Below are 27,175 nucleotides of genomic sequence, written 5' to 3' on the forward strand. Positions count from 1 at the left end.
TTTACACCTATTACAGCAAGGATATATATCTATATTTTTTTATAAACGGTCCTTGTTCAGATGTATCAAACCCCTTTGGAGATCTACCTAATCTTTTGCTCTTTCGTTTATTCGTTCGCATTGTCAAATTCTCCATGGGGACGATTGTGAAATCAACTGATTTGTTCATTCTCGGCCACAAAGAAGCTTGCTCTTCTATGTGTAGACATTGAAATGCACTGTGATCATATGAGACGGGTGGGGATGAATCTCCCGAGGTTGATCTTTGTTGTCAAATTTATGCTTTCGATAGATGTATGTAATTGGTCTCTCTCTCTCTTTTCTCTAATGTCTCTGTCCTTTCTCTCTCCTTTGTAGGCTGAGAATTCAGCCCTGGCCCTTGCGAATGAAAGCCAGAGAGAAGCATATGAAAGGTGTCTGGATGAGGTGAGTTTCATATAGAAAAGGTCGTCCTGACAGTGTCACACTGTTTTGTCTGTCTCTGTAACCACTACATAAGTTCTCAGCTTTTATACACTGCTAAGTTTACTACTCTTAAGACTCCAAAATCATTCTCCATTTGTGACCAAAGACTGTAGTAAAGATGAACCTTTAATTCTATCTTTTTCAGGTGGCCAACCACGTGGTACAGGCCCTTCTGAATCAAAAGGTAAGACATAGTTCATGAAGACGAATCGATGACATTCAGACTCAAAAGTCTAACAAGTTAATGAGCAGTTATTTTACACAACAAGTTTAGTGTGTGTGTTCGTGCGTGTGTAAATATTTGTTTTGTGTGTGTGTTTGTTCTAGGACCTGCGGGAGGAGTGTATTAAGYTGAAGATGCGTGTGTTTGACCTGGAGAGACAGAACAAAACCCTGACTGAGCTCTTTGCCCAGAAACTACACCCCCAGGCCAGCCATCTGCAACAGGTACAGAATGTGCGATGTGTTCTGTGTGTGTGTGTGTTCATGAAATTGATTCCTCTGTGAAGATTTAGAAATTACGCATAAATGAACAAGTTGCTTTTCATTTTGTTTCAGTTACTTAGTTTTTGCAAAACTGTAATGAATTTGACAAGATAAAGGATAATTAGGCATGAGTTAATTATCCGCCGAAATTGTTGCAACCCCTATTACTAGCCTATCTCTCTTTCGTATCGTCTGAGATCCCCAAAGATTGGAAAGCTGCTGCGGTCATCCCCCTCTTCAAAGGGGGAGRCACTCTAGACCCAAACTGCTACAGACCTATATCTATCCTACCCTGCCTTTCTAAGGTTTTCGTAAGCCAAGTTAACAAACAGATCACCGACCATTTCGAATCCCACCGTACCTTCTCCGCTACGCAATCTAGTTTCCGAGCTGGTCATGGGTGCACCTCAGCCATGCTCAAGGTCCTAAACAATATCATAACCGCCATCGATAAGAGACAATAGTGTGCAGCTGTATTCATCGACCTGGCCAAGGCTTTSGACTCTGTCAATCACCACATTCTTATCGGCAGACTCAACAGCCTTGGTTTCTCAAATGACTGCCTCGCCTGGTTCACCAACTACTTCTCAGAGTTCAGTGTGTCAAATTGGAAGGCCTGTTGTCCGGACCTCTGGCAGTCTCTATGGAGGTGCCACAGGGTTCAATTCTCGGGCCGACTCTTTTCTATGTATGTATGAATGATGTCACTCTTGCTGCTGGTGATTCTCTGATCCACCTCTACGCAGACGACACCATTCTGTATACTTCTGGCCCTTCTTTGGACACTGTGTTAACTAACCTCCAGACGAGCTTCAATGCCATACAACTCTCCTTCCGTGGCCTCCAACTGCTCTTAAATGCAAGTAAAACTAAATGCATGCTCTTCAACCGATCGCTGCCCACACCCGCCTGCCTGCCTAGCATCACTACTCTGGACGGTTCTGACTTAGAATATGTGGACAACTACAAATACCTAGGTGTCTGGTTAGACTGTAAACTCTCCTTTCAGACTCACATTAAGCATCTCCAATCCAAAATTAAATCTAGAATCGGCTTCCTATTTCGCAGGTGCTTAAAGGTTGGATTCATTAACTCGTTTTTCAACCACTCCACAAATGTCTTGTTAACAAACTATAGTTTTGGCAAGTCGGTTAGGACATCTACTTTGTGCATGACACACGTCATTTTTCCAACAATTGTTTACAGACAGATTATTTCACTTACAATTCACTGTACCACAATTCCAGTGTGTCAGAAGTTTACATACACTAAGCTGACTGTGCCTTTAAACAGCTTAGAAAATTCCAGAAAATGATGTCATGGCTTTAGATGCATCGGAGTAGGCTAATTGACATCATTTGAGTCAATTGGAGGTGTACCTATGGATGTATTTCAAGGCCTACCTTCAAGCTCAGTGCCTCTTTGCTTGACATCATGGGAAAATCAAAAGAAATCAGTCAAGACCTCAGAAAAAAAATGGTAGACCTCCACAAGTCTGGTTCATCCTTGGGAGCAATTTCAAAATGCCTGAAGGTACCACTTTCATCTGTACAAACAATAGTACGCAAGTATAAACACGATGGGACCACGCAGCCGTCATACCGCTCAGGAAGGAGACGCGTTCTGTCTCCTAGAGATGAATGTACATTGGTGCGAAAAGTGCAAATCAATCCCAGAACAACAACAAAGGACCTTGTGAAGATGGAGGAAACGGGTACAAAAGTATCTATATCCACATTAAAACGAGTCCTATATCGACATAACCAGAAAGGCCGCTCAGCAAGGAAGAAGCCACTGCTCCAAAACCGCCAATAAAAAGCTAGACTACGGTTTGCAACTGCACATGGGGACAAAGATTGTACTTTTTGGAGAAATGTTCTCTGGTCTGATGAAACAAAAATAGAACTGTTTGTCCATAACGACCATCGTTATGTTTGGAGGATAAAGGGGCAGGCTTGCAAGCCAAAGAACACCATCCCAAACGTGAAGCACGGGGGTGGCAGCATCATGTTGTGGGGGTGCTTTGCTGCAAGAGGGACTGGTGCACTTCACAAAATAGATGGCATCATGAGGAAAGACAATTATGTGGATATATTGAAGCAACATCTCAAGACATCAGTCAGGAAGTTAAAGCTTGGTCGAAAATTGGTCTTCCAAATGGACAATGACCCCAAGCATACTTCCAAAGTTGTGGCAAAATGGCTTAAGGACAACAAAGTCAAGGTATTGACTCATAGCCTGACCTCATAGCCTGGTTCCTCTCTAGGTTTCTTCCTAGGTTCTGGCCTTTTCTAGGGAGTTTTTCCTAGCCACCGTGCTTCTACACCTGCATTGCTTGCTGTTTGGGGATTTTAGGCTGGGTTTCTGTACAGCACTTTGTAACATCAGCTGATGTAAGAAGGGCATTATAAATACGATTGATTGATTGACCTCAATCCTATAGACAATTTGTGGGCAGGACTGAAAAAGCGTGTGCGTGCAAGGAGGCCTACAAACCTGACTCAGTTACACCAGCTCTGTCGGAAGGAATGGGCCAAAATTCACCCAACTTATTGTGGGAAGCTTGTGGAAGCTTACCCGACACGTTTGACCCAAGTTAAACAATTTAAAGGCAATGCTACCAAATACTAATTGAGTGTATGTAAACTTCTGACCCACTGGGAATGTGATGAAATAAATCAAATATTAAATAAATAGTTCTCTCTGCTATTATTCTGACATTTCACATTCTTCAAATATAGTGGTGATCCTAACTGACCTAAGGCAGGGAATTTTTATTAGGATTAAATGTCAGGAATTGTGAAAAACTGAGTTTAAATGTATTTGGCTAAGGTGTATGTAAACTTCCGACTTCAACTGTATATAGACTTTTTCTTTTGTACTATTGACTGTATGTTTTTTTTTGACGCACTGCTTTGCTTTATCTTGGCCAGGTCGCAGTTTTAAATGAGAACTTGTTCTCAACTAGCCTACCTGGTTAAATAAATGTGAAATAAAAATAAATAAATAAAAATTAGTACTGACAGACTGGTGTTGAAAGTTTGACCAAAGAAGGGATTTAAGTCCCTTAAATCGGCTCTCGGATCATTTTGGGCTGTTAATGAGAATTTGGATATGAATGTTTTTTTCTATCATTCCTCACATCAGAATGCCCACAGAGAAAATAATGTCTATCCCATCAAATTGGAGAGACTCATTTTTGCCTGTGTGTGTGTGATATGCTTATCTAAACCACTGGGGGAGAGGGAGAACCTCTTTTCTGCCTTGCTTGTCTCCTGTTCATTATGATTATATTCAGACCACGATCAAAGTATGTCCTATGTGTCATCCTGTTTCTGTTTACTACTTAATAAGAACGGTGTTTCTGAGGTAATCTGCTTTCATTTGGTAGGGAGATGAGAAGTTCTCCCGCATCTCTGTCCTGCTGATCTCATTACTGTTGTTGCTTAGGTGGTTGTTGTCAAGGTGAAATGTGGAACTGTAATGTGAAGGCTAGTTTTAGAATTCTATCGCATATCCTCCATAGCGTGTAGTGATCTCTTCTGTGTTGATATAGTCAGATGTGAGATTGAAATATTACAGCGAGGACTATGATGCCTTGGTGTTCTTTGGATTTATTAACCTAAACTGATATCTAATATCAATTGTAAAATAGACTAGAGCTTAGAGCCTGAAAGCTCCTTGGAGCTCTTACTCTGTCCATTTTGGCCTTGTTGAAATAAACCAAGGACAAACCCGGTTTTAGAATCCCCTGCTGAGATTTTTATTTAACTTGGCAAGTCAATTAATAACAAATTCTTATTTTACAATGATGGCCTACCTCGGCCAAACCCTCCCCTAACCCAGACGACGCTGGACCAATTGTACCCCGCCCTATTGGACTCCCTATCACGGGCGGTTGTTATACAGCCAGGGACCGAACCAGGGTCTGTAGTGATGCCTCTAGAACTGAGATGCAGTGCCTTAGACCGCTGCGCCACTCGGGAGCTTAAAGATGACTATACAACGACTCTGAAGTTTCCGTGAATTTGGCTTCAAAAGAACAGATGCAGAGATCATCTTGTCTTTGATAAAGATGTTCAGTGACCTTGGTCATCATTTTTCTTCTTCTTTGAAGTGTATGACACTTGGCACGTCTCTCTCCCGCACCACATCTCTATCCCTTTCCTTCCCTCTCTTTTTTTCACCTCTGTTTGTTTACACCAACTCCCTCTCTTCTATTAGTATTTCACCCACTCCACGGTAGAGGGGACAGGAGAGAGAGAGAAGCCATCTGCTGCAGAAATATCAATACAGCATTTCATCTAAAATAAATTGCCTTGTAATTCACAGGAGGGCAAAGTGGCACATTCTATTACTGTAAATGGAAACTGTCCCCAACTCCCCCAACCCCCTTCTTCCCAATGCCTCCATTTTTCTGTATTCTTCAGTCGCTTTCTTTGCCTCTCTTACCTGTGAGGGGAAAAAACCTTCTCCCCTCACATGCGGAGTGAATGCCTCTTCCCCCGCCATCACCTTTCTTTGTGATGAATATTATAAGAAAACCTGATGCCATCTCAATGCCGAAGCAATTTAATTACTCAGCGCTAGGATAGGAATGAAAAGAGGCTGGCCCGCTCCGGTAATGCCATTTTCTCTGTCTATTAGGAAGCAGGTTAAAGGAAATCAGGAGAGGGTGCAAAGAATGGCAATAGTCGATATGGTGCCGTTACTGACATTCTTCTTTCTCTGTTCTCTCCCGTTACAGTTGCAGTTGGTGTCTGTCTCAGAGCACAGCACAGAGCCCAGCACAGAGCCCCTGACCATGGACAGTGACAAATTGCTGGTGTCCAAAAACCAGGGGGGACTCAAGGTGAGCAGCTAGCCCACACACAAACCTTAACCCCCAACTAAAACTTCACTGTGATCATTGAATTACAAATGTATATATGTAGGATATATATATACACTGAGTATACCAAACATTAGGAACAAGAACACCTTCCTAATATTGAGTTGCACCCCCCACAGGGATGCTGGCCCATGTTGGCTCCAACGCTTCCCACAGTTGGGTCAAGTTGGCTGGATGTCCTTTGGGTAGTGGACCATTCTTGATCCACACGGGAAACTGTTGAGTGTGAAAAACCCAGCAGCATTACAGTTCTTGTCACAAACCGGTGCACCTGGCACCTATTACCATACTTTGATCAAAGGCACTTAAATATTTTTAAAACACCATCTGAATGGCACACATACACAATCCATGTCTCAATTGTCAAGGGTTACAAATCTTTCTTTAACCTGTGCTCCCCTTCCTCTACACTGATTGAAGTGGATTTAACAAGTGACATCAATAAGGGATCATGGCTTTCACCTGGATTCACCTGGTCAGTTCTGGTCAGTTCTTAATGTTTTGTATACTCAGTGTATTTGTATACTCAGTGTATAACACATACAGTGGGGAGAACAAGTATTTGATACACTGCCGATTTTACACTGCCATTTTATTGCATGACATAAGTATTTGATCACCTACCAACCAGTAAGAATTCCGGCTCTCACAGACCTGTTAGTTTTTCTTTAAGAAGCCCTCCTGTTCTCCACTCATTACCTGTATTAACTGCACCTGTTTGAACTTGTTACCTGTATAAAAGACACCTGTCCACACACTCAATCAAAGAGACCTCTCCACAATGGCCAAGACCAGAGAGCTGTGTAAGGACATCAGGGATAAAATTGTAGACCTGCACAAGGCTGGGATGGGCTACAGGACAATAGGCAAGCAGCTTGGTGAGAAGGCAACAACTGTTAGCGCAATTATTAGAAAATGGAAGAAGTTCAAGATGACGGTCAATCACCCTCGGTCTGGGGCTCCATGCAAGATCTCACCTCGTGGGGCATCAATGATCATGCGGAAGGTGAGGGATCAGCCAGAATTACACGGCAGGACTGGTCAATGACCTGAAGAGAGCTGGGACCACAGTCTCAAAGAAAACCATTAGTAACACACTACGCCGTCTGGATTAAAATCTTGCAGCGACCGCAAGGTCCCCTGCTCAAGCCAGCGCATGTCCAGGCCCGTCTGAAGTTTGCCAATGACCATCTGGATGATCCAGAGGAGGAATGGGAGAAGGTCATGTGGTCTGATGAGACAAAAATAGAGCTTTTTGGTCTAAACTCCACTCGCCGTGTTTGGAAGAAGAAGGATGAGTACAACCCAAGAACACCATCCCAACCGTGAAGCATGGAGGTGGAAACATCATTCTTTGGGGATGCTTTTCTGCAAAGGGGACAGGAGGACTGCACCGTATGGAGGGGAGGAAGGATGGGGCCATGTATCCGGAGATCTTGGCCAACAACCTCCTTCCCTCAGTAAGAGCATTGAAGATGGGCCGTGGCTGGGTCTTCCAGCATGACAACGACCCGAAACACACAGCCAGGGCAACTAAGGAGTGGCTCCGTAAGAAGCATCTCAAGGTCCTGGAGTGGCCTAGCCAGTCTCCAGACCTGAACCCAATAGAACATCTTTGGAGGGAGCTGAAAGTCCGTATTGCCCAGCGACAGCCCCGAAACCTGAAGGATCTGGAGAAGGTCTGTATGGAGGAGTGGGCCAAAATCCCTGCTGCAGTGTGTGCAAACCTAGTCAAGAACTACAGGAAACGTATGATCTCTGTAATTGCAAACAAAGGTTTCTGTACCAATATTAAGTTATGCTTTTCTGATGTATCAAATACTTATGTCATGCATAAAAATGCAAATTAATTACTTAAAATCATACAATGTGATTTTCAGGATTTTTGTTTTAGATTCCGTCTCTCACAGTTAAGTGTACCTATGATAGAAATTACAGACCTCTACATGCTTTGTAAGTAGGAAAACCTGCAAAATCGGCAGTGTATCAAATACTTGTTCTCCCCACTGTATATGAATTATAGGATCTCTATGACTGTGACCCTTAACCCAGATCTCAAAGCCAATCGTAAACCCCATTCCACTATCACATAGGAGACTGTCACAATGTCAGTCAGCCCTCTGTGCCACCTTATGCAGCTCAGCAAAGTCATATTTGGTTTACCTCTGCTTCACCAGCTTTGGACCCCTGCTGTTAGTAATCACAATGTTGATTTTCATACTCGTATGTTCCAAGGAGGTCCCCCAGTCACCCAAGTCCGGAATTCCCATTCCCAGTATCAATTGAACCACAAATCAATTTAAAGGGGCTTGGCTTGCTCAATGTTCTAGCGCCACCATTMAATTTTCTGCTGTGAAAGTTCCACCTGTTTTTCCCCTACGCTCACCTAAGTACCCCCAACGGCTCTCACGAGCCCCTCTAATGTTCTCAAAATAGGCTGCTGTAATCACTGCCCGATGAGCAGCACTAGACTCCTGCTGACAAATGACTGAGAAACAAGTGGAAGAAAGGAAAGGGGGAGAACCAGTCATTTCAACACTGAGGGAAACTGATTGGTTTTTCATTGTCAGGCAGGGACAGAGGTGTCAAATTGAATATAGATTTTTGTTTCCCTCTGAACAAACACTCAACCTATGCACTCCTTTCTTTCGCTCCCTTTATTTCCATCAGACCTCCTTGGTTTCTCTCTGGCCCCAAGTCTCAAAGCAACCTAGCCATCATCCCATAGTCTTCAGATTGCATTTTGTATACCCTTCATATATCCCTGGGGTGTTACACAAGAATGTAGTGAGGGGGAGATTTTAGGTTAATGATAACATTTACACCTTTAGTGAACCCATTAACACTAACCTGCAAAGTCCACTGTTGAAATGCTGCTTTAGAATATAAAGGCTCTCACAGGGATAATGGGAGCTGAAAAAGTGTTATTTAGCTTTATCTCAATCCAAATGCTATTTCTTCTCTCCAGAGCTTTGGATAACCAGCTAATGTAATGCAGAAGCCCCTTGTCTCTGGTCTTAATGAACCATGGGTAGATACATTTATTGACTGACTGAATCCAATACAGTTCAGCTCCCCACATCCTCAGCTAAGCTCTGCACTGCTCCCAACTCCCCCTAGCTCCACTGATCCAGGTGCAGCTCCCATCCAGATTGTATATACAGTGCCCTGAAAAAGCATTTGTCCCCTTTCTGATTTTCTTTTTTTCATATATATATTTTTGACACTGAATGTTATCAGATCTTCAACCAAAATCTAATGTTAGATAAAGGGAAGCTGAGTGATCAAATAACACAAAAATGTGATACTTTTTTTCATTTATTTAATAAACAAATATATGCAACACCCAATGTGAAAAAGTAATCTTCTGTTCTCTATCCATGGAATTAGTCCTCTGAGCCATGTTTTTTTTTACCAATACCATTTCAAAGGAAACAAGCACTCATTAAGATCAGGTGTTTCCAATTAGTGGGCACAGCCAACACACTTAACAAGATAGAGGATGGAGTTTTGTTGATGCTGAGAATGGAATGTATATGTTTTTAAATAACATTCTTAGAACATTCTCTGAACGTTAAAGGTTTTCTTGTGGTTTTTATGGAACATTTTCTTAACGTTCTCGAWGTACTGAAATTCCCACAGAAGAACGTTGTTTGTTAACATTCTTGGAAAAATTTGAGAACATTCCCAATGCCAAACCAGTTAGAGAATGTTCATAGAGCATTACCTAAATGTGAATGAAATGTAACCATGCTTTTAGGAATCGTTCTGTTAAAGTAATGAAATGACAAGAAAATAAAGTTTTTTTTTTTTGTAAGGTTCATTAAATGTGCTGAATGTTCCAAAGCCACTATCTTGCACCATTCCCAGAAAGTTGTGGGAAGGTTGTATGTAGAATAACCATATGACAACCACACTTTCACCAAGCTCTAAGAAACATATGGTTCTCTGAATGTTATGTGCTAGCTGGGTGGCTACTCACACTCAGAGTGAAGACAGCCAAGCAGCTAATGGAAGAAGTTATTTCTGATTTCTGCACAGGATGGGAGCGATTTTTATCAGTGCGGGACTGTAAAGTTCCATGGTTAGGGTACTGTTGCGGGATTAGGATAGTACGGGGGGGGAATAATTTTCACTCCTGTGTCGACCTCTAATTGCTACCTTTCAGGAAGAGGTAATGAGGAGGGCGGAAGAGAGCAGAATACATTTTCTCACTGATTACAGAATTGCATTTTAATTAAAGATAAAGACAGCTTCCTAAGGTTGGCAGGCCATGTGTAACCAAAGTAGCTTTTGTCGCCTCTCCACTCTTCTCTCCTTCCCAATCTGTCATTCATTTATTCCTCCCCCTGTCAGGACTAGGGTGCTCAGAATTCTCAGGATGTCCTCTGTTGCTGTGACATAGTCATTGGTGACTTGGACTGTTAACTTGAATCAAGTACATTCACTTGAAACATGAGTTGCAGGCCCTCTCAAAAAGTAATTACTTATCCAAGAAAAAACAGAGTAAAAAGGAACCTCCACAATCGAGTGTCCGCATGAAATCAATGCATATAACTCCTGGTGCACTGTGCATGCAATGTGTTATATGTTGGAGGCATTGTGCACTTCTTCAGATTGCAACTGTACTTAACGTGAAGTGTTGTTCTTAGTTTGTTGTTTGATGAAGATGTAGCAAAGTTCCATCCTGATATCCTTGTTTATGCAGAGCAATGGGGACCGCACACAGAACGGGTCAGCCGCATCGGCCCGGGCCACCTCCATGGAGGCCCTGTCTCCGTTTTTCAAGAAGAAAGCACACATCCTAGAGGTCCTGCGCAAGCTGGAGGAGTCAGACCCACTCAAGTTCCACCCCTCCTCCTGCCTGTCCCCCCACCATGACCTGGGCCAGGCGCTGGTCTCCATGGAGAGAGACCAGATATCCCTGATGTCCTCTGAGGCGTTACCTGCCCCACAGCGCTCGGTGGCACACCCATCGTCACGCTGCCGCCACTCCAGCTCTGACTCAGACATTCACGATTATGCCAATGGAGAAGGGGCTCTCCAAGAGGACCATGCCCAGCAACAACAACACGGGGGCTGTCAGTCCTGCCACATACTCTCCCAGAAGAGCAGCCTGGACAGCCTGCTGAAGTGTGCCCAGGGCCACGGTACCTCACACCAGGCCAGAGTGGAGATCCTTAACAGGCAGGCCTGTGCAGAGGACCAGGGGGCATTGGCACAGAGCACAAGCCCTCCCCAGGCAGCGGCTCTTTCCCACCTCCTCTCTGCTGACAGCACAAACCAGTGCTACATGCACAAAACAGCTTTGGACTTTCTAGAGCGCACTCCAGAAGGTCTGGGTTCTTCTGATCCTTTCCTCTCCTTGCTAATCCAAGCCAACCTCAACGGGATGCTAGGGCAGGAGCCCAGGAAGTTACAAAAACACACAGACAAGCAACCGTCCGGCAAGGTACAGCCCTCTCACAGTGAGGATATAAAGCACATAAAGGCTGTCATGGCAACGTCGCAGAGCCAGAACGAGGACAGTCCGGAAGAGTGCTGCTACCTGGAAGTAGAGGCAGCGGCACACAATGTGAACAACAGCCTGCACTCTTCTACCTCACACACAGACCATGTTGAGACTGAACCAGGATATCTCAAGGAGCAGGAAGTGAGTGATCAGATCTGCAACGGGCTCTACTTCTCCAATGAAACGTCTGTCTCCAAGAAGGTGGCGGTGGAATCTTACTCTCCAGCCCTAGTGCCTGAGAGGAACAGCTCAGCTCAGGCCCTGCCTCCCTCTGGGAAGAGCAAGCTTGCACTCAGCCCCACCTCTCCCTCCTCAGGTCTGAGTGAAGTCAAGCCCTCCCCTATCTCCTCCCCGTCCCGGCTGCTCAAGTTCCTGAAGATCCCTCCGGGGATCAACCAGGCACAACCAGGCAACCCCCTCCGTCTAAGTCCCCAGCTCACCCGCAGCTCCAAGATCCCCTGCAGGAACAACAACAACTATGAGGTGTACCACTCTCCCATCCTGACCTGCAAAGCCACCACCACAGAGAGGGAGAAGCAGCCATCCTCATCCTCCTCCAAAACAGACCCCTACCCTGCCACGCACTCCGCCCCCACCTCCCCACCCAAATCAGAGGACATTGTGGACACCCCTCCCATGGCCAAGGAGATTGCTTTCAGCAGCCACTTTGTGCCCAAACCCAGCGTCAGCACAAAGGCACCCCCCTCCTCTCATGCACAAAGGGGCTCTCAGAAGGTACCACAATATGAGAATGTCTGCCCCTCAGATGGGACGCCCCAGTTCCTGGAGGATCTTAAGACGTCCCAATACCTCCCTTACCCCCAACCYGAGGGTCCTGTAGAGAAGCAGTGTCAGCAAGATGAGAACCTCCTCAGCCCCCCGTCTTCACAGCACCCTGACTCGTCCCCAGGGACGGCTGACCAGGACTTCTCTGACCAGGACACTGACTCAGAAAGCCCCGTCTGGCACAAGCCAAACCAACACTTCAGCCTCCCCTCCTTGTCCTCCTCCGCCGTCAGTAAAAAAAAAGCACACAGTAGTCACCCCAGCTACTCCAGCATGAGAGACAGGCATCAGGAGCACCGTGCAGCTCCGGAGCCCAGCCAACAGAACTGTGAACCTGCCCAGCCAACCCAGTGTTCAGCCAGGCGAGGTGACCCCAAGAGACTGGTGCAGGGCAAGACTCCCCAGAGTGAGTCCAGTCACCAGCCCTTCAAAGAGCGCCTGGCTGCTTTGGGGAAAATGAAGAGCACAGAAGATCTGCCAGTAGGTGCACAGTCCGTGGACAAGAAGGATGCACAAAGTAACCTAGGTAAACCCCCCACCAACAATATTGAGAAAAGCAAGACCGCTGAAAGGCAAGGTGAGAGAACTGGAGCAGAGCAGCACAGAAATCAGAAATCCACTGATTCCCTGGAAGGGAAGCCCTACCCCAAAACCAGCCTCGGCAGTCACACTAGGGTGATAGGTCCAATACATGAATCGGGCACCAAATCCTCAGCCACCCCATCATTGATACCCAAGGGCGAGCAGGAGACACCGTTTTCTCCCAGGATATATGTAGCAAAAKCAGAGGGTCCAAAGATCAAGATGGGCACATCATCCTCCAACACAGAGACTCCTCCAGTGGTTCGCAGCTATGGGAAATGCCCCATCACCCAGAGCCACCACAGTAAAACTGCCYCCAGCCCACAAAACAGTCCCACTAAAGTCCCGTCAAAGTCCCCTTCAAAGGTAGGTCAAGCTTCCTCTTATCCCAGAGGGGTCAAACCCATTCCTGAGGACCGTGCCCTGGCTCACAGAAACCCACATCGGCCGGAAGACAAAACCAAGCTCCCGGCCGGCAAGAAGAAGACCTTTGGCCATGCAGAGAGCTTCCCGCCTCCCCCTCTGCCACCACGGCCATCTACTGAAGCCATCGCAAAAGAGGACAAAAAGCCGTACTCGTCTGGCCCACCCGTGCTCCAGTCTGCCATTGAGCAGAAGGTAATGCGTGGCATCAAGGAAAACATGCTGAAGCTGCAGGAGCAGGACCGGGGCCAGGTGGCCGAGCCAAAGCAGAAGGCCTCCAATGGCATCGCCAGCTGGTTCGGCCTGAGGAAGAGCAAGCTCCCCGCCCTCAGCCGTAAACCAGAAGTGTCCAAGCTCAAGAACAACATGTCGTCCTCTCCTTCGTCGTCCTCTGCCTCCGGCGGAGGGGCTAAGGACTCTAAGTCAGGTGGGCCCCGGAAGGTGGTGGAGAGCCTGAACATCTCCAAGCTGATGGAGAAGGCAGAGGACCTGCGGAAGGCGCTGGAAGAGGAGCGGGCATATGTGAACAGGGTCGGGATGGACCTCTCTGGCAGAGGCCACTCTTGTGAGGTGGTGATGGACCAGACCCAGGGCCAACTGTCACTCATGTACAGAGGAATGACCGCAGAGAACTTCATGCAGCAGCTCCTCAACAGGTAATAATGATATGTATTCCTAAATAACCTCATTTACCTGAGAATTAATTACATACATCCAAACCCTGTGTAGGATATATTAGACTGGGGCTGTCAGTGTACTAAATTTGTGATCATAAGATAATTATAAAACTTGGCCAGAGGGTAAACTCTTTCTCGTATGATTTTATATCTGATCAAATTTGATTTGTAAATGGAGTTTAAGTCAAAAGCTAGTTCCCCTATGAGTTTGTTGTAACGTCTTCCTTCTTAAGTCCCTCGACGTCTTGTTCTGGAAACAGGGTGGAAGAAAGGGGAGCTATACCTACCACCTTTGGAATGACACACAGACACCTCTCCTTTGACTCTAAGAGGTCGCGACCCAACTTCAGTCACCAGAGGAACGGGATCAGCCACACCAAGAGCAGGGACGAGATGGCCCAGGTAAACTCTTCTCTCTCTGTCGTATTCCTCTGATACACTATAGAAAGATTAATAAACTACACATGTAGTGTCAGTGAAATATATGATTGTCATTGACCCTTGCTGTTTCAGGGTTCAGTTATGATCGGCAAGGATGAGGTCACATCAGAAGAGAGCTTGGCAGAGTCCATTAGTTCTCAGCATTTCACAGGTGAAAGTAGCATGATGCTGAGTCATAATAATGCCAGTCGTCTATTTTCCTTGAGTAGCTCTGACTCTAGTCTTACTTGATTGTTCCTTCCTTACTGATTAGGTTCTGGGGCCTCCATGCGCACCCTCGACAGTGGCATTGGCACGTTTCCCATGCCAGACTACGCCAGTAGCATGGCAGGGAAGAGCTTCCCTAAGGGGAAGCCACAGGGAGAGCAAGGGTTTTCTTGCTCACAGGGGAAACATGGGGCCATGATGAAGGTTCCGCGTAAAGCCCATACACTGGAGAAAGAGCTGTCATCTCTGGATGAAGTCAACCCGTTTGTCCTGTATGACTCAGGGCTGGAGGGAAAAGGTACCAACATGCACCTGTCCAGTACAATCCACAAGGGTAAGCTTGGACTTTGTATTACCATAGGACTTGTTGTGTTCCCATGTAGACCATTTCAATGCTGACATTTTACAAACAAATTGTTTAAATATGGCGAAAGTTCATATTTTCAGTTGTTTTAATATAATGATAAATCCTGCAAAACCAATATTTTGAGGCTCATTAAAACTGAACCAACTATACACACAAGCTTAAACCTTCAACAAAACACCTGAGGTACTCTTTTTTTCCATTTTGAATTTCATTTGCTCTTATGTAGATATAGATGCCTACGGAGCTCATATGCAAAATCCCCTCACCAAGAACTGGACCTTTCCCAATCTGAAAGGCTCTGCGGGAGCCACTGATGTTTACCTGGATGTGCAGGGAGACCTGGGGACCCCATCCAGAAGGGTGAGTGAGTCAGAGAGTCATCTCCATTCTAATGAGAACTTTCGAAGAAGACCACATCCATTTACTCTGTGCTGACATGTAACATCTTTTTCATCTAAGTGCAAATGATGAAAGTATCACTCTTTATTCATATTTTAAGAGATAAGGCTGATAGAAAGACAGCTAGGGCCTTGATCACTGTCGCCTGTCAGTTGTCATCCCTTGTCAGCACCAGAGTCCCATTAGCATTGTGAGTGAGTGAGAGCTCCTCCTGCCTTTTCTCGGGTATGGGGGCGTTGCTGTGAAAACGAGAGGGAGAAGGGGTTTTGACTAACTTGTTTTTGACTCTCTCCCTTTGAATGGGCTGCGTTAATGCCAGACTGGAACTGAAATGCACAGAAAGTCCACAGCTTTTAACGCCAAGTTCTCCCTTTTTTTGAGAAATTAAGTTTATTGAGGGGAAAGAGTGCACAAAGAAATATGTGCATTTTAACAGCAGCAGTGTTTCCATCAAACTGGCTTGTTACGAATGAAGAGCTGTGCGTAATGACGTAGTGCACTTAAGTATAACTTGTATAACTTTTAATTTACCGAATAACTTCAGTTTATTTATGTGTTTAAAAAGTCCTGCGAAAACAGCAGATGTGCCCACTTGGCACAGGTACTCTAGCAAACAGCTCATTGATACAGTGTAGAGGGTACATGATGAGATTATGAATAAAAGCTAGATCATTTTAATTAGTCAATTAGCAGCTAAGCACTGATCATCATGTCACCAGCATACAAATTAACCCTTTACAATGGCAGATTTGGGCACTAATAAGCACCTAAATTGGAATGTGGTGGCTGTACAGTAACATGCTATACATGACATCAGAGCTCTGGCTCTGCACGTCACAGCGCTGTATGGGTTTTTCCTGGCAGCAGTTGTGAACTTGAGCACCGCGAGCGACAACAAGTTGCCCCCATCCCTCCCGGTAATTGGGCAACTTTTGCAACAACACAAAAATGTCTGTGTGCGGGAAATGTTAATTAAGATGACTCAATGTATTTTGAAAGATACATACAAGCAAGCCAAAGACCCGTGAGTCCAAATGTGCACTTCCAAATCATAAAACTCCTATACTTATACAGTGTCAAATGTTTCTGATCACTATGTCTGATGTACAGTTACARGATGACATGGCGTCATACCCTGGGTTGTTCTGAACACAATTTATTTATTTATTTATTTAACCTTTATTTAACCAGGTAGGCAAATTGAGAACACGTTCTCATTTACAATTGCGACCTGGCCAAGATAAAGCAAAGCAGTTCGACACATACAACAACACATAGTTACACATGGAGTAAAACAAACATATAGTCAATGATACAGTGAAAAAAAATAAGTCTATATACAATGTGAGCAAGTGAGGTGAGAAGGGAGGTGAAGGCAAACAAATATATGTATAAATAAATAAAAATATAAAAAGGCCATGGTGGCGAAGTAAATACAACACAGCAAGTAAAATAAAAACTAAAAACACTGGAATGGTTGGTTTGCAGTGGAAGAAAGCGCAAAGTAGAGACAGAAATAATGGGGTGCAAAGGAGCAAAATAAATAAATAAATACAGTAGGTAAAGAGGTAGTTGTTTGGGCTAAATTATAGATGGGCTATGTACAGGTGCAGTAATCTATGAGCTGCTCTGACAGCTGGTGCTTAAAGCTAGTGAGGGAGATAAGTGTTTCCAGTTTCAGAGATTTTTGTTAGTCGTTCCAGTCGATTGTCAGCAGGAACTGGAAGGAGGGCGGCCAAAGAAGAATTGGTTTTGGGGGTGACCAGAGAGATAAACCTGCTGGAGCGCGTGCTACAGGTAGGTGTTGCTATTGACCAGCGAGCTGAGATAAGGGGGACGTTACTAGCAGGCGTTTTTAGATGACCTGGAACCAGTGGGTTGGCGACGAGTATGAAGCGAGGGCCACCAACGAGAGTGTACAGGTGCGCAGTCGTGGTAGTATATGGGGCTTTGGTGACAAAACGGATGGCACTGTGATAGACTGCATCCAATTTATGAGTAGGGTTTTGGAGGCTATTTTGTAAATGACATCACCGAAGTCGAGGATTGGTAGAATGTCAGTTTTACAAGGGGATGTTTGGCAGCATGAGTGAAGGATGCTTTTGTTCGGGAATAGGAAGCCAATTCTAGATTTAACTTTGGAATTGGAGATGTTTGATGTGAGTCTGGAAGGAGAGTTTACAGTCTAACCAGACACCTACGGTATTTGTAGTTGTTCCACATATTCTAACGTCAGAGCCGTCCAGAGTAGTGATGTTGGGACAGCGGGCAGGTGCAGGCAAGCGATCGGTTGAAGAGCAATGACCATTTTATTTTACTTGTATTTAAGAGCAATTGGAGGCCACGGAAGGAGAGTTGTATGGCATTGAGACCTCGCCTGGAGGGTTGTAACACAGTGTCAAAGAAGGGCCAGAAGTATACAGAATAGTGTCGTCGCGTAGAGGGATCAGAGAATCACAGCCATGCAAGAGCGACTCAATTATGTATACAGAGAAGAGAGTCCGGTCCAAAAAGAATTGAACCCTGTGGAACCCCCATGAGGACTGCCAGAGGCCGGACAACGACCCCCGAAATTTGACACACTGAACTCGATCAGAGAAGTATTGGTGAAGCAGGCGAGGCAATAGCATTAATGAGAAACCAAGGCTGTCGAGTCTGCCGATGAGGATTGGTGATTGAAGAGTCAAAGCTTGGCAGGTCACATGAATACGGCTGCACAGTATTGTTTCTACAGATGGCGGTTAAGATATCGTTTATGACTTGAGGTGGCTTGAGGTGCACCCATGACCAGCTCGAAACCAGATTGCATAGCGGAGAAGGTATGGTGGAATTCGAAAATGGTCGGTAATCGTTTGTTATGTGGCTTTCGAAGACCTTAGAAAGGCAGGTAGGATAGATAGTAGGTCTTGTAGCTGTTAGGGTCAAGAGTGTCCCCCCTTTGAAGAGGGGGATAAACCGCAGCTGCTTTCCAATCTTGGGATCTCAGACGACACGAAAGAAGGTTGAAAAGGATAGTAATAGGGGTGGCAACAATTTCAGCAGATATCTTTAGAAAGAAAGGGTCCAGATTATCTAGCCCGGCTGATTTGTAAGGTCCAGATTTGCAGCTCTTTTAGAAACATCAGTGACTGTATTATGGGAGAAAGAAGAAATGGGAAGGCTTGGGCGAGTAGCAGAGGGAGGGCAGTGCTGTTGTCCGGGTAGGTAGGCCAGTGGAAGCATGCCACGTAGAAAAATGCTTATTGAATTCTCAATTATAGTGGATTTGTCGGTGGTGACAGTGTTTCCTATCTTCAGAGCATTGGAAGCTGGGAGGAGGTGTTCTTATTCTCCATGGGACTTTACTGTTCCCAGAACTTTTTGAGATTTTGTTGCAGGAAGCAAATTTCTGCTTGAAAATGAGCTATGAGCTAATGTGGTTATTGTGGAAGAGAATCTGCTGCAGCACACGAACCTGAATGCACTCGAATGACTCCTTTCTATGCCCCACCAACATTACCATCTGTTTCTCTGAACTGCCTTGTGAAGCCTAACACTGTAAGATCATGTTTATAACTTCGCTAGTCATGTTGGAAATAGAACAACCTTTCAAATCATGCTCACCTGCACCAGATTGCTATTTATAATGGCACTGTTTCTGGATTCGGGTAAACACAAACAGTAATTGTGTGATGGCGGGGAATGCAGGGTTGTCTTCAAAATTAAGTGTGCGTTGCTCTAATCCTTAACGGCACACTAGGAGAGCTAAATAAAAGTACCTTTTATAGTTGAAGACTTCTTTAGTCATAAAAGTGCATTGAAATTGCCACACTTGGGAGAGGTGTGGCCACTTGGAGACGCCAGTTAGTCCCTCACTCAAACTCTTGACATTTTTGTCTTATGTTGGGACCTAACCCACATTTTCCAGGAATAGTCTTAATATGCTACTGAATGTATCCAGAGTATTTATAACCAAATGGGGCAACATTTACAGTAAAAGTAAAATTAATATAAAATCAATAGTGTAATGTTTGGATTCAGTCTTGACAAGTGAACTGTTGTATTCTTACCTTTGATCTAATAATTTTCCCATTATCTCCAAACTGTCCTATTCAATTGCTAACATGGTTATGCATTTCATATTTCTTCTATAAGAAACATTTCAATTTAGCCCTATCCATATAGACCAATTCTAACGAGTGTAAAGGGTTAAGATCTTCGAACATCAAACTTATCCCCATGCACATTCACCACCCTGTGAAATTCATCAGAACTTATTTAATCCGTAGCCTAATAAACTGTGCATGCTTTTCCATGTCGTAGTGAGAGGACCACACAAAAAAGCATTGCATGACTGCAAATTACTCACGATATGATGGTTGTTATATCAACATTTGCAAAATCAACAATATTCTATCCCAAAAAATCTGTTTTCACTACCATTTGTCACATTATCTATTTCACAGACAAAAAAATGATCCACCCTTGTTAAATGTATTTATACTGAACAAAAATATAAACGCAACATGTAAAGTGTAGGTCCCATGTTTCATGAGGTGGAATAAAATATCCTAGAAATGTTCCATACGCACAAAAAAACATATTTCTCAAATTTTGTGCACAAATTTGTTTACATCCCTGTTAGTGAGCATTTCTCCCTTGCCAAGATAATCCATCCACCTGACAGGTGTGGCATAACAAGAAGCTGATATAACAGCATGATCATTACACACATGCACCTTGTGCTGGGAACAATAAAAGGCCACTCTAAAATGTGTAGTTTGTCACACAACACAATGCCACAGATGTCTCAAGTTTTGAAGGAGCATGCAATTGGTATGTTGACTGCAGGAATGTCCACCAGAGCTGTTGCCAGAGAATTTAATGTTAATTTCTCTACTGTAAGCAACGTTGTATTAGAGAATTTGGCATTACGTTCAATCTGCCTCAAAACCGCAGACCACGTGTAACCATGGACCTCCACATGAGCACAGCCACCTGGACAGCTGATGAAACTGAGGAGTTGACTGAATTCCTTATATGAACTGTAACTCAGTAAAATTGTTGAAATTGATGCATGTTCCATTTATATTTTGTTCAGTATAGTTTTGATGACATTTAGGAAAGTTTACCAACAACGTCTGTTTCCATTAGGCCTGTCGTGAGTTTTTTTTATCCGACAGGTACTTTACTCGCATAAAAATGGTTGAATGGAAGCATGGTTACTGACTGTCGCAGAAATTACCACCAGGGACACCTGAAGTCAATCTTAGATTAATCATTCTTTATTATCAGAAAGCTGGAGAGGTTCCAACAAAGTTAATGCACCAAGTAGTACACGTCTGTCAGAAGCTCCCCTGGGGCACTCCCGTTAGTTCTCTTATACTGCTTACACAGACAAGTTATATTTGCATGATTTAGCTTATTTATCATTCATCATTTATTATTCATTAACATTTGGTTCATGCATGTGACCAACCAATACCCCAATACGAGGCTTCTTCTCTCCAAGCTGAGACCTTGAAACAGAGACACCCCTTTCGGTTCTCAAAACAATGTTCTGGGCATACTGCCAAATTGCATTATACTRATAGTGAGGATTTCTCCCAGGCATGATCAATCAATCACTTGCATGAACCCAGTCAAATTGKTTTTTAGGAAAGCACAAACATAACATTTTCCTTCACATGACAAAAGCATTTCTTGAAGTCACAGATATTAATGCAACGGTGCACGTGTTGCCCTAGAACCTGTTAAATCTCACGTTGTCCTAAAATAACTAACTATAGCATAATTCTGTCCCCTTGTCCCTCCCTACCATCCATATCCTCCCCTGTTCCCCTCCACCCTCCCCCTTCTTCATGTGCCCACCTTTCCTCTCCCCCAAGAGTTTGAAACAGTGTGCCCCCCAGCGCCCCCTGGCCACTGACCCAGGCAGCCTCCCCCTGCCACTCCAGACAGGGCTCAGCCGGCGGGGTAAGGGGCGGACGCCCAGCGCCTCGGAGGTGGGGAAGGACGGAGGGCTGGAGCTGGTGAAGGAGAGACCAGAGGACCTCCAGTCCCTGAGAGAGACGCCTGAATCCCTCAGTGACTCCCTCTATGACAGCCTGTCCTCCTGTGGCAGCCAGGGCTAGGACCCAGGGACAGATAGGGGAGCAGAGGGAGAGATAGACCAACCGACACCCTTTAAACTACGGTTAATGATGCACGTCCATCCCTCCTTGTGATGGTGGCCCAGCCCATAAGGCAGACCAAGTTGAAGTACCTCCTTCCCTCTTCCACACACACCGCTCTCTCTGCTGACCCTGTCTACTTTGCTGAGATTTGATTAGTACTGCTGGAAAACTCACCCTCAGGTTGACTGATGTTCACACACACACACCATTTGTGGAACTAGACTGAGAATTGGGCACTGTTGTTCTCCAAACAACAAGCATCTGATGACAGACCAGCTCAACTCAAATGTACACACTGATGAGATACATGGGAAAATAGCACCTCGTTCGAGACAGCCACACGATCACCATGGTCTGGATAATCTGAAGAATTGTTGTTAAATAATTTAACCAGGCTCCTGAAGTCGGCCCCAAGAAGTGGCTGGTATCAGGGGTTTTTCAAGTCTGTCCTGGATGTGGACATGTTTCAGTCATGGAAAACTGGCCAGCCATTAATGCCAGAAAACAACCACATTTTACTGCCCACTAAATATGTCGCAATGTGGGGATCGACTATAATAGACTTCCCTGTTTTCAGTTATGTTCTTTTTTTTAACTGTTGTGCTTTGTTACATGTTATATATCATGTAATTTTATGTTAAATAAAAAAGTGTGGGTATGAATGGAAGGATGTGTGTATGTGAGTGAGACTTAATGCAGGGTCTCCACATTAGCTATGACCATGTCAATGAGCTTCTGACAGGAGAAAAGAACTTCACACTTGCTCTGAAGCTGCCATATAGTGTACTGTTTCACAACCTACTGTAACACGTGTGACGTAACAGATAGTGGCAGATCATGACAACAGCCATTATATTACACTTATGACCAGACATTACCTAGTAGTGTATGTGTTATGGACAATGAAATGCGAAGAATCTCAACCAAGAGTCAAATGTTTTACATGTGTTTGATCCATTGTCAGACTGTTTTACATAGTGAAACATTTGTCAGGAATAATGCCATTATAACAGCATTATATAGGCAGCCTGTGACTGCGCCATTAACAATGAAGTTCTAAACTGAGCTGCTATTTAATACTCAAAATAGTTTGACAAGCTGAAAGAGTAAATAAGTAACACGATCCATCCACCTTTTATATACTATAAACTGAGTTGGTATACATGAGCCAGGATTCAATTCAAGACGCGTTAAAGAACAGCGTACTTTAACAGACTTTTTAAAGGTAATTTGTGCTTAACCTGACATGCACGGTGTTTACCATGAATGCGATCTATGTGAATGTCTGGGGAAAATGCCTTTAAAAGGCGCATTGTCGGCTGTTTAGTCCACTGCTCTATAACGCACCCTTCCAAAAATCTTGTTTGGCACAGGTTCCTGCCAGAAACRATTGAACCGATAACTCTACTTTGTCTAAAACGCTCCACTAAAGCAAAAAGATGGATGTAGGCCTTCCTTGTGAAGAAGTAACGATCCAGCCCCACTGAACATAGAGTAGTTGCTTACTTCTGCAATATGGGCCAATGTTTGCCTTTAACAGGCACAGACAGACACGCATTCAATCAATTTACTGTTGTACAATTAAGAAAGACAAAATGTCTGTGCTATAGGAATGTTAAAGACGGATCATTGTTCCATCACCATTGCTGTACTGCAGATGCTACACCATGATGTACACACAAGTGTTTTGGTAGGCTTACAGATATTTGTTGCAGGAGGAAGAGTATTGTTTCTAAACACATTTAGCATTCGTAAAAAGTTTATCCTAATGGAGAAGTGCTGTATTTAAATGTATTTCCTAAAGTGCACTACTCTGGTTAAAAGTAGTGCGCTATATAGGAAATGTGGTTCCATTTGGAATGCACCCCTTGTTTAAACGCCCACTTCAGAACAGCACCAAGAGACACTAAGAAGGACATGGACTCCTCCCTCCCTCCCAGCCCATGTACTTGATTATGTCCTCATAAGTAGTTCCATCCGCTTCATAACTCCCCACAAACTTCTTCAGGGATAAGACATCCTTGTGCTTCCAAACTCTGTGCTTTCAGAAGCATGTGATCTTTCCAAACTGACATGGATTAGACTTTTCTCGAGTTTACATTTTTTCATAATCCCACTTTGAACATTGCTTGTCCTTCAGCCACCCCCCCCCCCCCCCCGGGTTAACAAAAGAACTACTGTGTTATACCATGGAAATGGATATCTGACTGTTACTGTATATACACTTCTCTGTGAGAACAGATAGATTTCAGTTGAAGAGGTTTCGACCCCATCCTTTCGACCCCATCTGAATCATGGCTAAATGAAAACAAGTGTGTGACATGAAGCCCATAATCTTTAACAATCATCTCATAATAAAAATGTTTCCATGGGACATATTTAACACACAATCATTTTGTCTTGGATTACTGTGTTCTACATTGCGGCCAAAACATATACAACTAAATAATAACTAACCAACTACAGTACTTCAGATGGTAGCATTTTTCATTCCACCAGATTCCATTGGAAGTAACTGGGAGATCCATAGGTAGCTACATGTTAACACCATGATAACACACGTCATCTATCTGCAGGGAAGCCTTTATGGACTCCCTCTCTGTCAGTCAAACATGGGTCTTAGCAACACCATACACCTTAACTATAGCAATGCTGACCAGGATGGAGTGGCGTCGAGGTGAAATCTTTACTTAATATGTTTGCTTTATGGACTCATTTATCTCACTTCATTCAAAGAGGTTGTTGCAGCTCGATCTATTTGTTGTATTTATTTATTTATTTTTGAGGGTAAATCATAATCAATGAACTTTTTGTTATTGATGTCGTTGACATTGTTGTTATAGACGTTTTTATTCTGATACCCATTATTTTTGTACTATACTCTTATTTAATTAAAGTTATTTTTTTCCCATGAGAGGTCTGTGTTTGGTGTTCTGTTTCCTGGGGTATTCTCATTTTATTACTTTGATTGATTTTGTAAATAGTATTTCAAGTTATGTATATACCATTCACACTAGAACTTAAATAAAGCCATAAAATGTAATCTATTTTATCAAGGTTGTAAAAACAAAATTATGATGATTGTTAATTTATGTCTCAAAAAAAAATGCAAGAACCCAACAAATAAAAATCTCTCTGAGCTCGCTTGCCATTCTTAATTTATTCATTCAAGGCTCTTGATTGAACGCCTCTTTCTAAAAGCTCGCAATATCGATGAAACATCAGAGCATGCTATGATTTTGAAACAAACAAGACTCTCTTGCTGTTTCAGTAGTCTGCAAATGCAATACTCTGGATTAGAGTTAGGGTTATGCCAAATTAGGGTTGAGGCTAGAGTTTGTGTTAAACCAGGTTGTGGACGTGAAGCTAGGGTTGTGTTAAGGCTAGGGTTTGTGTTGAACCGGGTGTAGACATAAAGCTAGGGTTTCTTTCAGAGGGAGGGTATATTACTGGACATTTTACAGGTAAACTACCATTTTAATTTTTTTACTTTTTATTGTATTTTATCAGATGACATCTAGTGGTCTTTTGGGGTACTTCAGATAATCACAGGTGTCTAATGTGTGGCCTTATCCCATGTAAAATATATTAAATAATCAAATAAGATGATTTTACATTATCCTAAATACAAACCATCAACTTTGTGAATACCAGTGGTGTTTTAATGAGTGTTTCAGAATGAAATGTCCTTGATATACTTTTTTACAGTTATTTATTAGGACTGTCAATATCTTTGTAAATGTTTTCGCTCCAAACGAATGGCAATTGTGAGAAAAGTCAATYGTTGGAATAGTTGCAGAGTTAATAGAAAAGAATGCCATTGTTGATTAGATGCTTTTTTTTCATTAATTAAGCTATTTTCTCTTGAACCATATGGTCTATTCACCAGACACTCATGGACAATATGGACACATAAATTATTCAAGTTTAAATTACCAMAATTATCATAGATTRACATAGATTACCAAAATTACAAGTAATTAATAATACAAMATTTATTTATTACCAAAATTACAGAATATTTGATACATTTGGTAAATTACTGGTAGCTTTGCAACCCAATTTAGGTTTAAACTGGGATGTGGACATGAAGCTAAGGGAGTGAACGTTATTTATATAAGGGTTACATGGACAAAATCGGACCTCTCTGAAATGAAAATGGATGGGTCTCCTTCAACATAATATATTTGACCCAAACCCTCCCTGAATGCTTGAAAAAACATAATAATACTTAAAACCACGTGGATAGTAGACATGTTTACCCTCACTTCTTGGACAGACCAGAGCCTTAGATATGCAGTTTTAGAAACTGTTCCTGTAAGCTTTACATGGTAACGCAGGAATTTTGATAGCGCACAAGGCTACGGGCCAGAAGATTGTGGGTTCGCAGATCACCGTGGACAAGAGTAGGGGTGGAAAGATCTCCTTTATAGTAAAAATGTTGCATGAATCTATCGTAGTAGCATATTTGCAGGTCAGAGAAACATTTCAATGCAATTTTACATATTAGCAGAATCTTTTTTAATATCACACAAATTAGGCCTATGTGTTCATCTTATCATATTTCTCCAATGCCAAATCAGTGTGTCTTGACTGCAACGAAACTCCCTGTTTGCAAATCATTTAATCTGAGACGTCATTAGAAGTCTGAGCATGGAACTTTCAAAAATAGGCCTAACTTTCCACCCTAGTCAGAGTAGGCCTACCGATTGCAGAAAATTTTAAGCTTTAATTGCTGGCTACTCTTCTTCTGTGGTTTAACCCAACAAGAGAAGGTGTTTCCCTAAAAGCTGTCTGGGTTTAAACATCTATTGTACAGAAAGTGAATAGCTTAATCAATTGATCGTGACAGAATTAGATTACTTCCCGAGCAAAGTCTATTTTTTGTCTCCTTCGGCTATAGAAGGTTGTAGCTCAGCCTCTGCAGTCACGTCTTTCCTGGATGTTTTACAGCTTGTTTCTAGCATAAAGCATCGTGGACCAAAGCGCTGTTCGTTTTATTTTCTTCAAAATCTTGAAATAACAAGGGGTAGGTCTGTGCTTTTTGCCATTTTCTTTAATTAAAGTTAGGCCTTCTCATACCCCCTCAATTCCAATCTTGGTTTAAACAGCCCTTCACTGACAGATGTAGGCTTTTTAAAGAGTGCATGGTGGGTGGAGGAATTGACCGACAAATCCATGGCTATAGTAGCTAATAGCCTAATTTTGTCTGTCAAACAGGTAGGCCAACCTCTTATTTCTTAAATAGTAGAAATAGGCTCCAACACAAAGCCCTTTTGTTGTTAGTAAAGTCTAATTCAAATGAAGATGATTGAAAGGAGCTGTCCATTTCTGATTGATTGTGCCGCAGCTGCTGCTTCAAGTTTCAACACCACAWCGTGAAGTCAATAACTGATAATTACATAATGGGCAAGAAACATATTGTTTTTAATCAAATCAATTATAGTAGTAGCCAGCTACCAAAGTTAAACTCAGATCCTTCTTATCTTCGCACTCTCCTTCTCACAGTGAACAGAACCCAGGCTATAGGCTAGTCCGCGCGTAAGGCCGAATCACAAATTATTTTGGGAAGAAACCTTTGACAAATCCTGAACTGCAGCTAAACACTGTATGCTGGAAACACTTGGTTTGTTATTTTAACTAAAATATAACCAATCTTTGTTAAACATAAATACATTACTTGTTTTTGCATGGATTCTGCAACGCGGTTAGCTTTTACCAGCTAGGACTGCTATTTCTTGTCCCGGAATCCCGCTTAACTRACAGGTTCAAATCTGCTTGAAA

At 43.2% G+C, this 27,175-nt stretch overlaps 1 protein-coding gene across 5 annotated transcripts in view; it reads left to right on the top strand.

The window, feature by feature from the left end:
• The window catches only part of LOC111970212 (nck-associated protein 5-like), a 115,488-nt gene extending 91,183 nt beyond the window's left edge, over nucleotides 1-24,305 (top strand). For 4 of the 5 annotated variants that reach the window (XM_070445637.1, XM_023996808.2, XM_023996807.2 and 1 more), the window contains 10 exons: nucleotides 358-426; nucleotides 611-649; nucleotides 793-912; nucleotides 5,699-5,803; nucleotides 10,551-13,801; nucleotides 14,056-14,224; nucleotides 14,336-14,414; nucleotides 14,517-14,804; nucleotides 15,064-15,197; nucleotides 21,104-24,305. In XM_070445637.1, coding sequence (XP_070301738.1) covers nucleotides 358-426; nucleotides 611-649; nucleotides 793-912; nucleotides 5,699-5,803; nucleotides 10,551-13,801; nucleotides 14,056-14,224; nucleotides 14,336-14,414; nucleotides 14,517-14,804; nucleotides 15,064-15,197; nucleotides 21,104-21,349 — 4,500 coding nt within the window. In that variant the 3' untranslated portion in view covers nucleotides 21,350-24,305. The remainder of the gene's footprint in view (nucleotides 1-357; nucleotides 427-610; nucleotides 650-792; nucleotides 913-5,698; nucleotides 5,804-10,550; nucleotides 13,802-14,055; nucleotides 14,225-14,335; nucleotides 14,415-14,516; nucleotides 14,805-15,063; nucleotides 15,198-21,103) is intronic. The other variant, XM_024147324.2, reaches the window with a different exon arrangement.
• Nucleotides 24,306-27,175: the final 2,870 nt, after the last annotated feature.

This window comes from Salvelinus sp. IW2-2015, linkage group LG11 (genome assembly GCF_002910315.2).
Source record: "Salvelinus sp. IW2-2015 linkage group LG11, ASM291031v2, whole genome shotgun sequence".
Lineage (NCBI taxonomy): Eukaryota > Metazoa > Chordata > Actinopteri > Salmoniformes > Salmonidae > Salvelinus > Salvelinus sp. IW2-2015.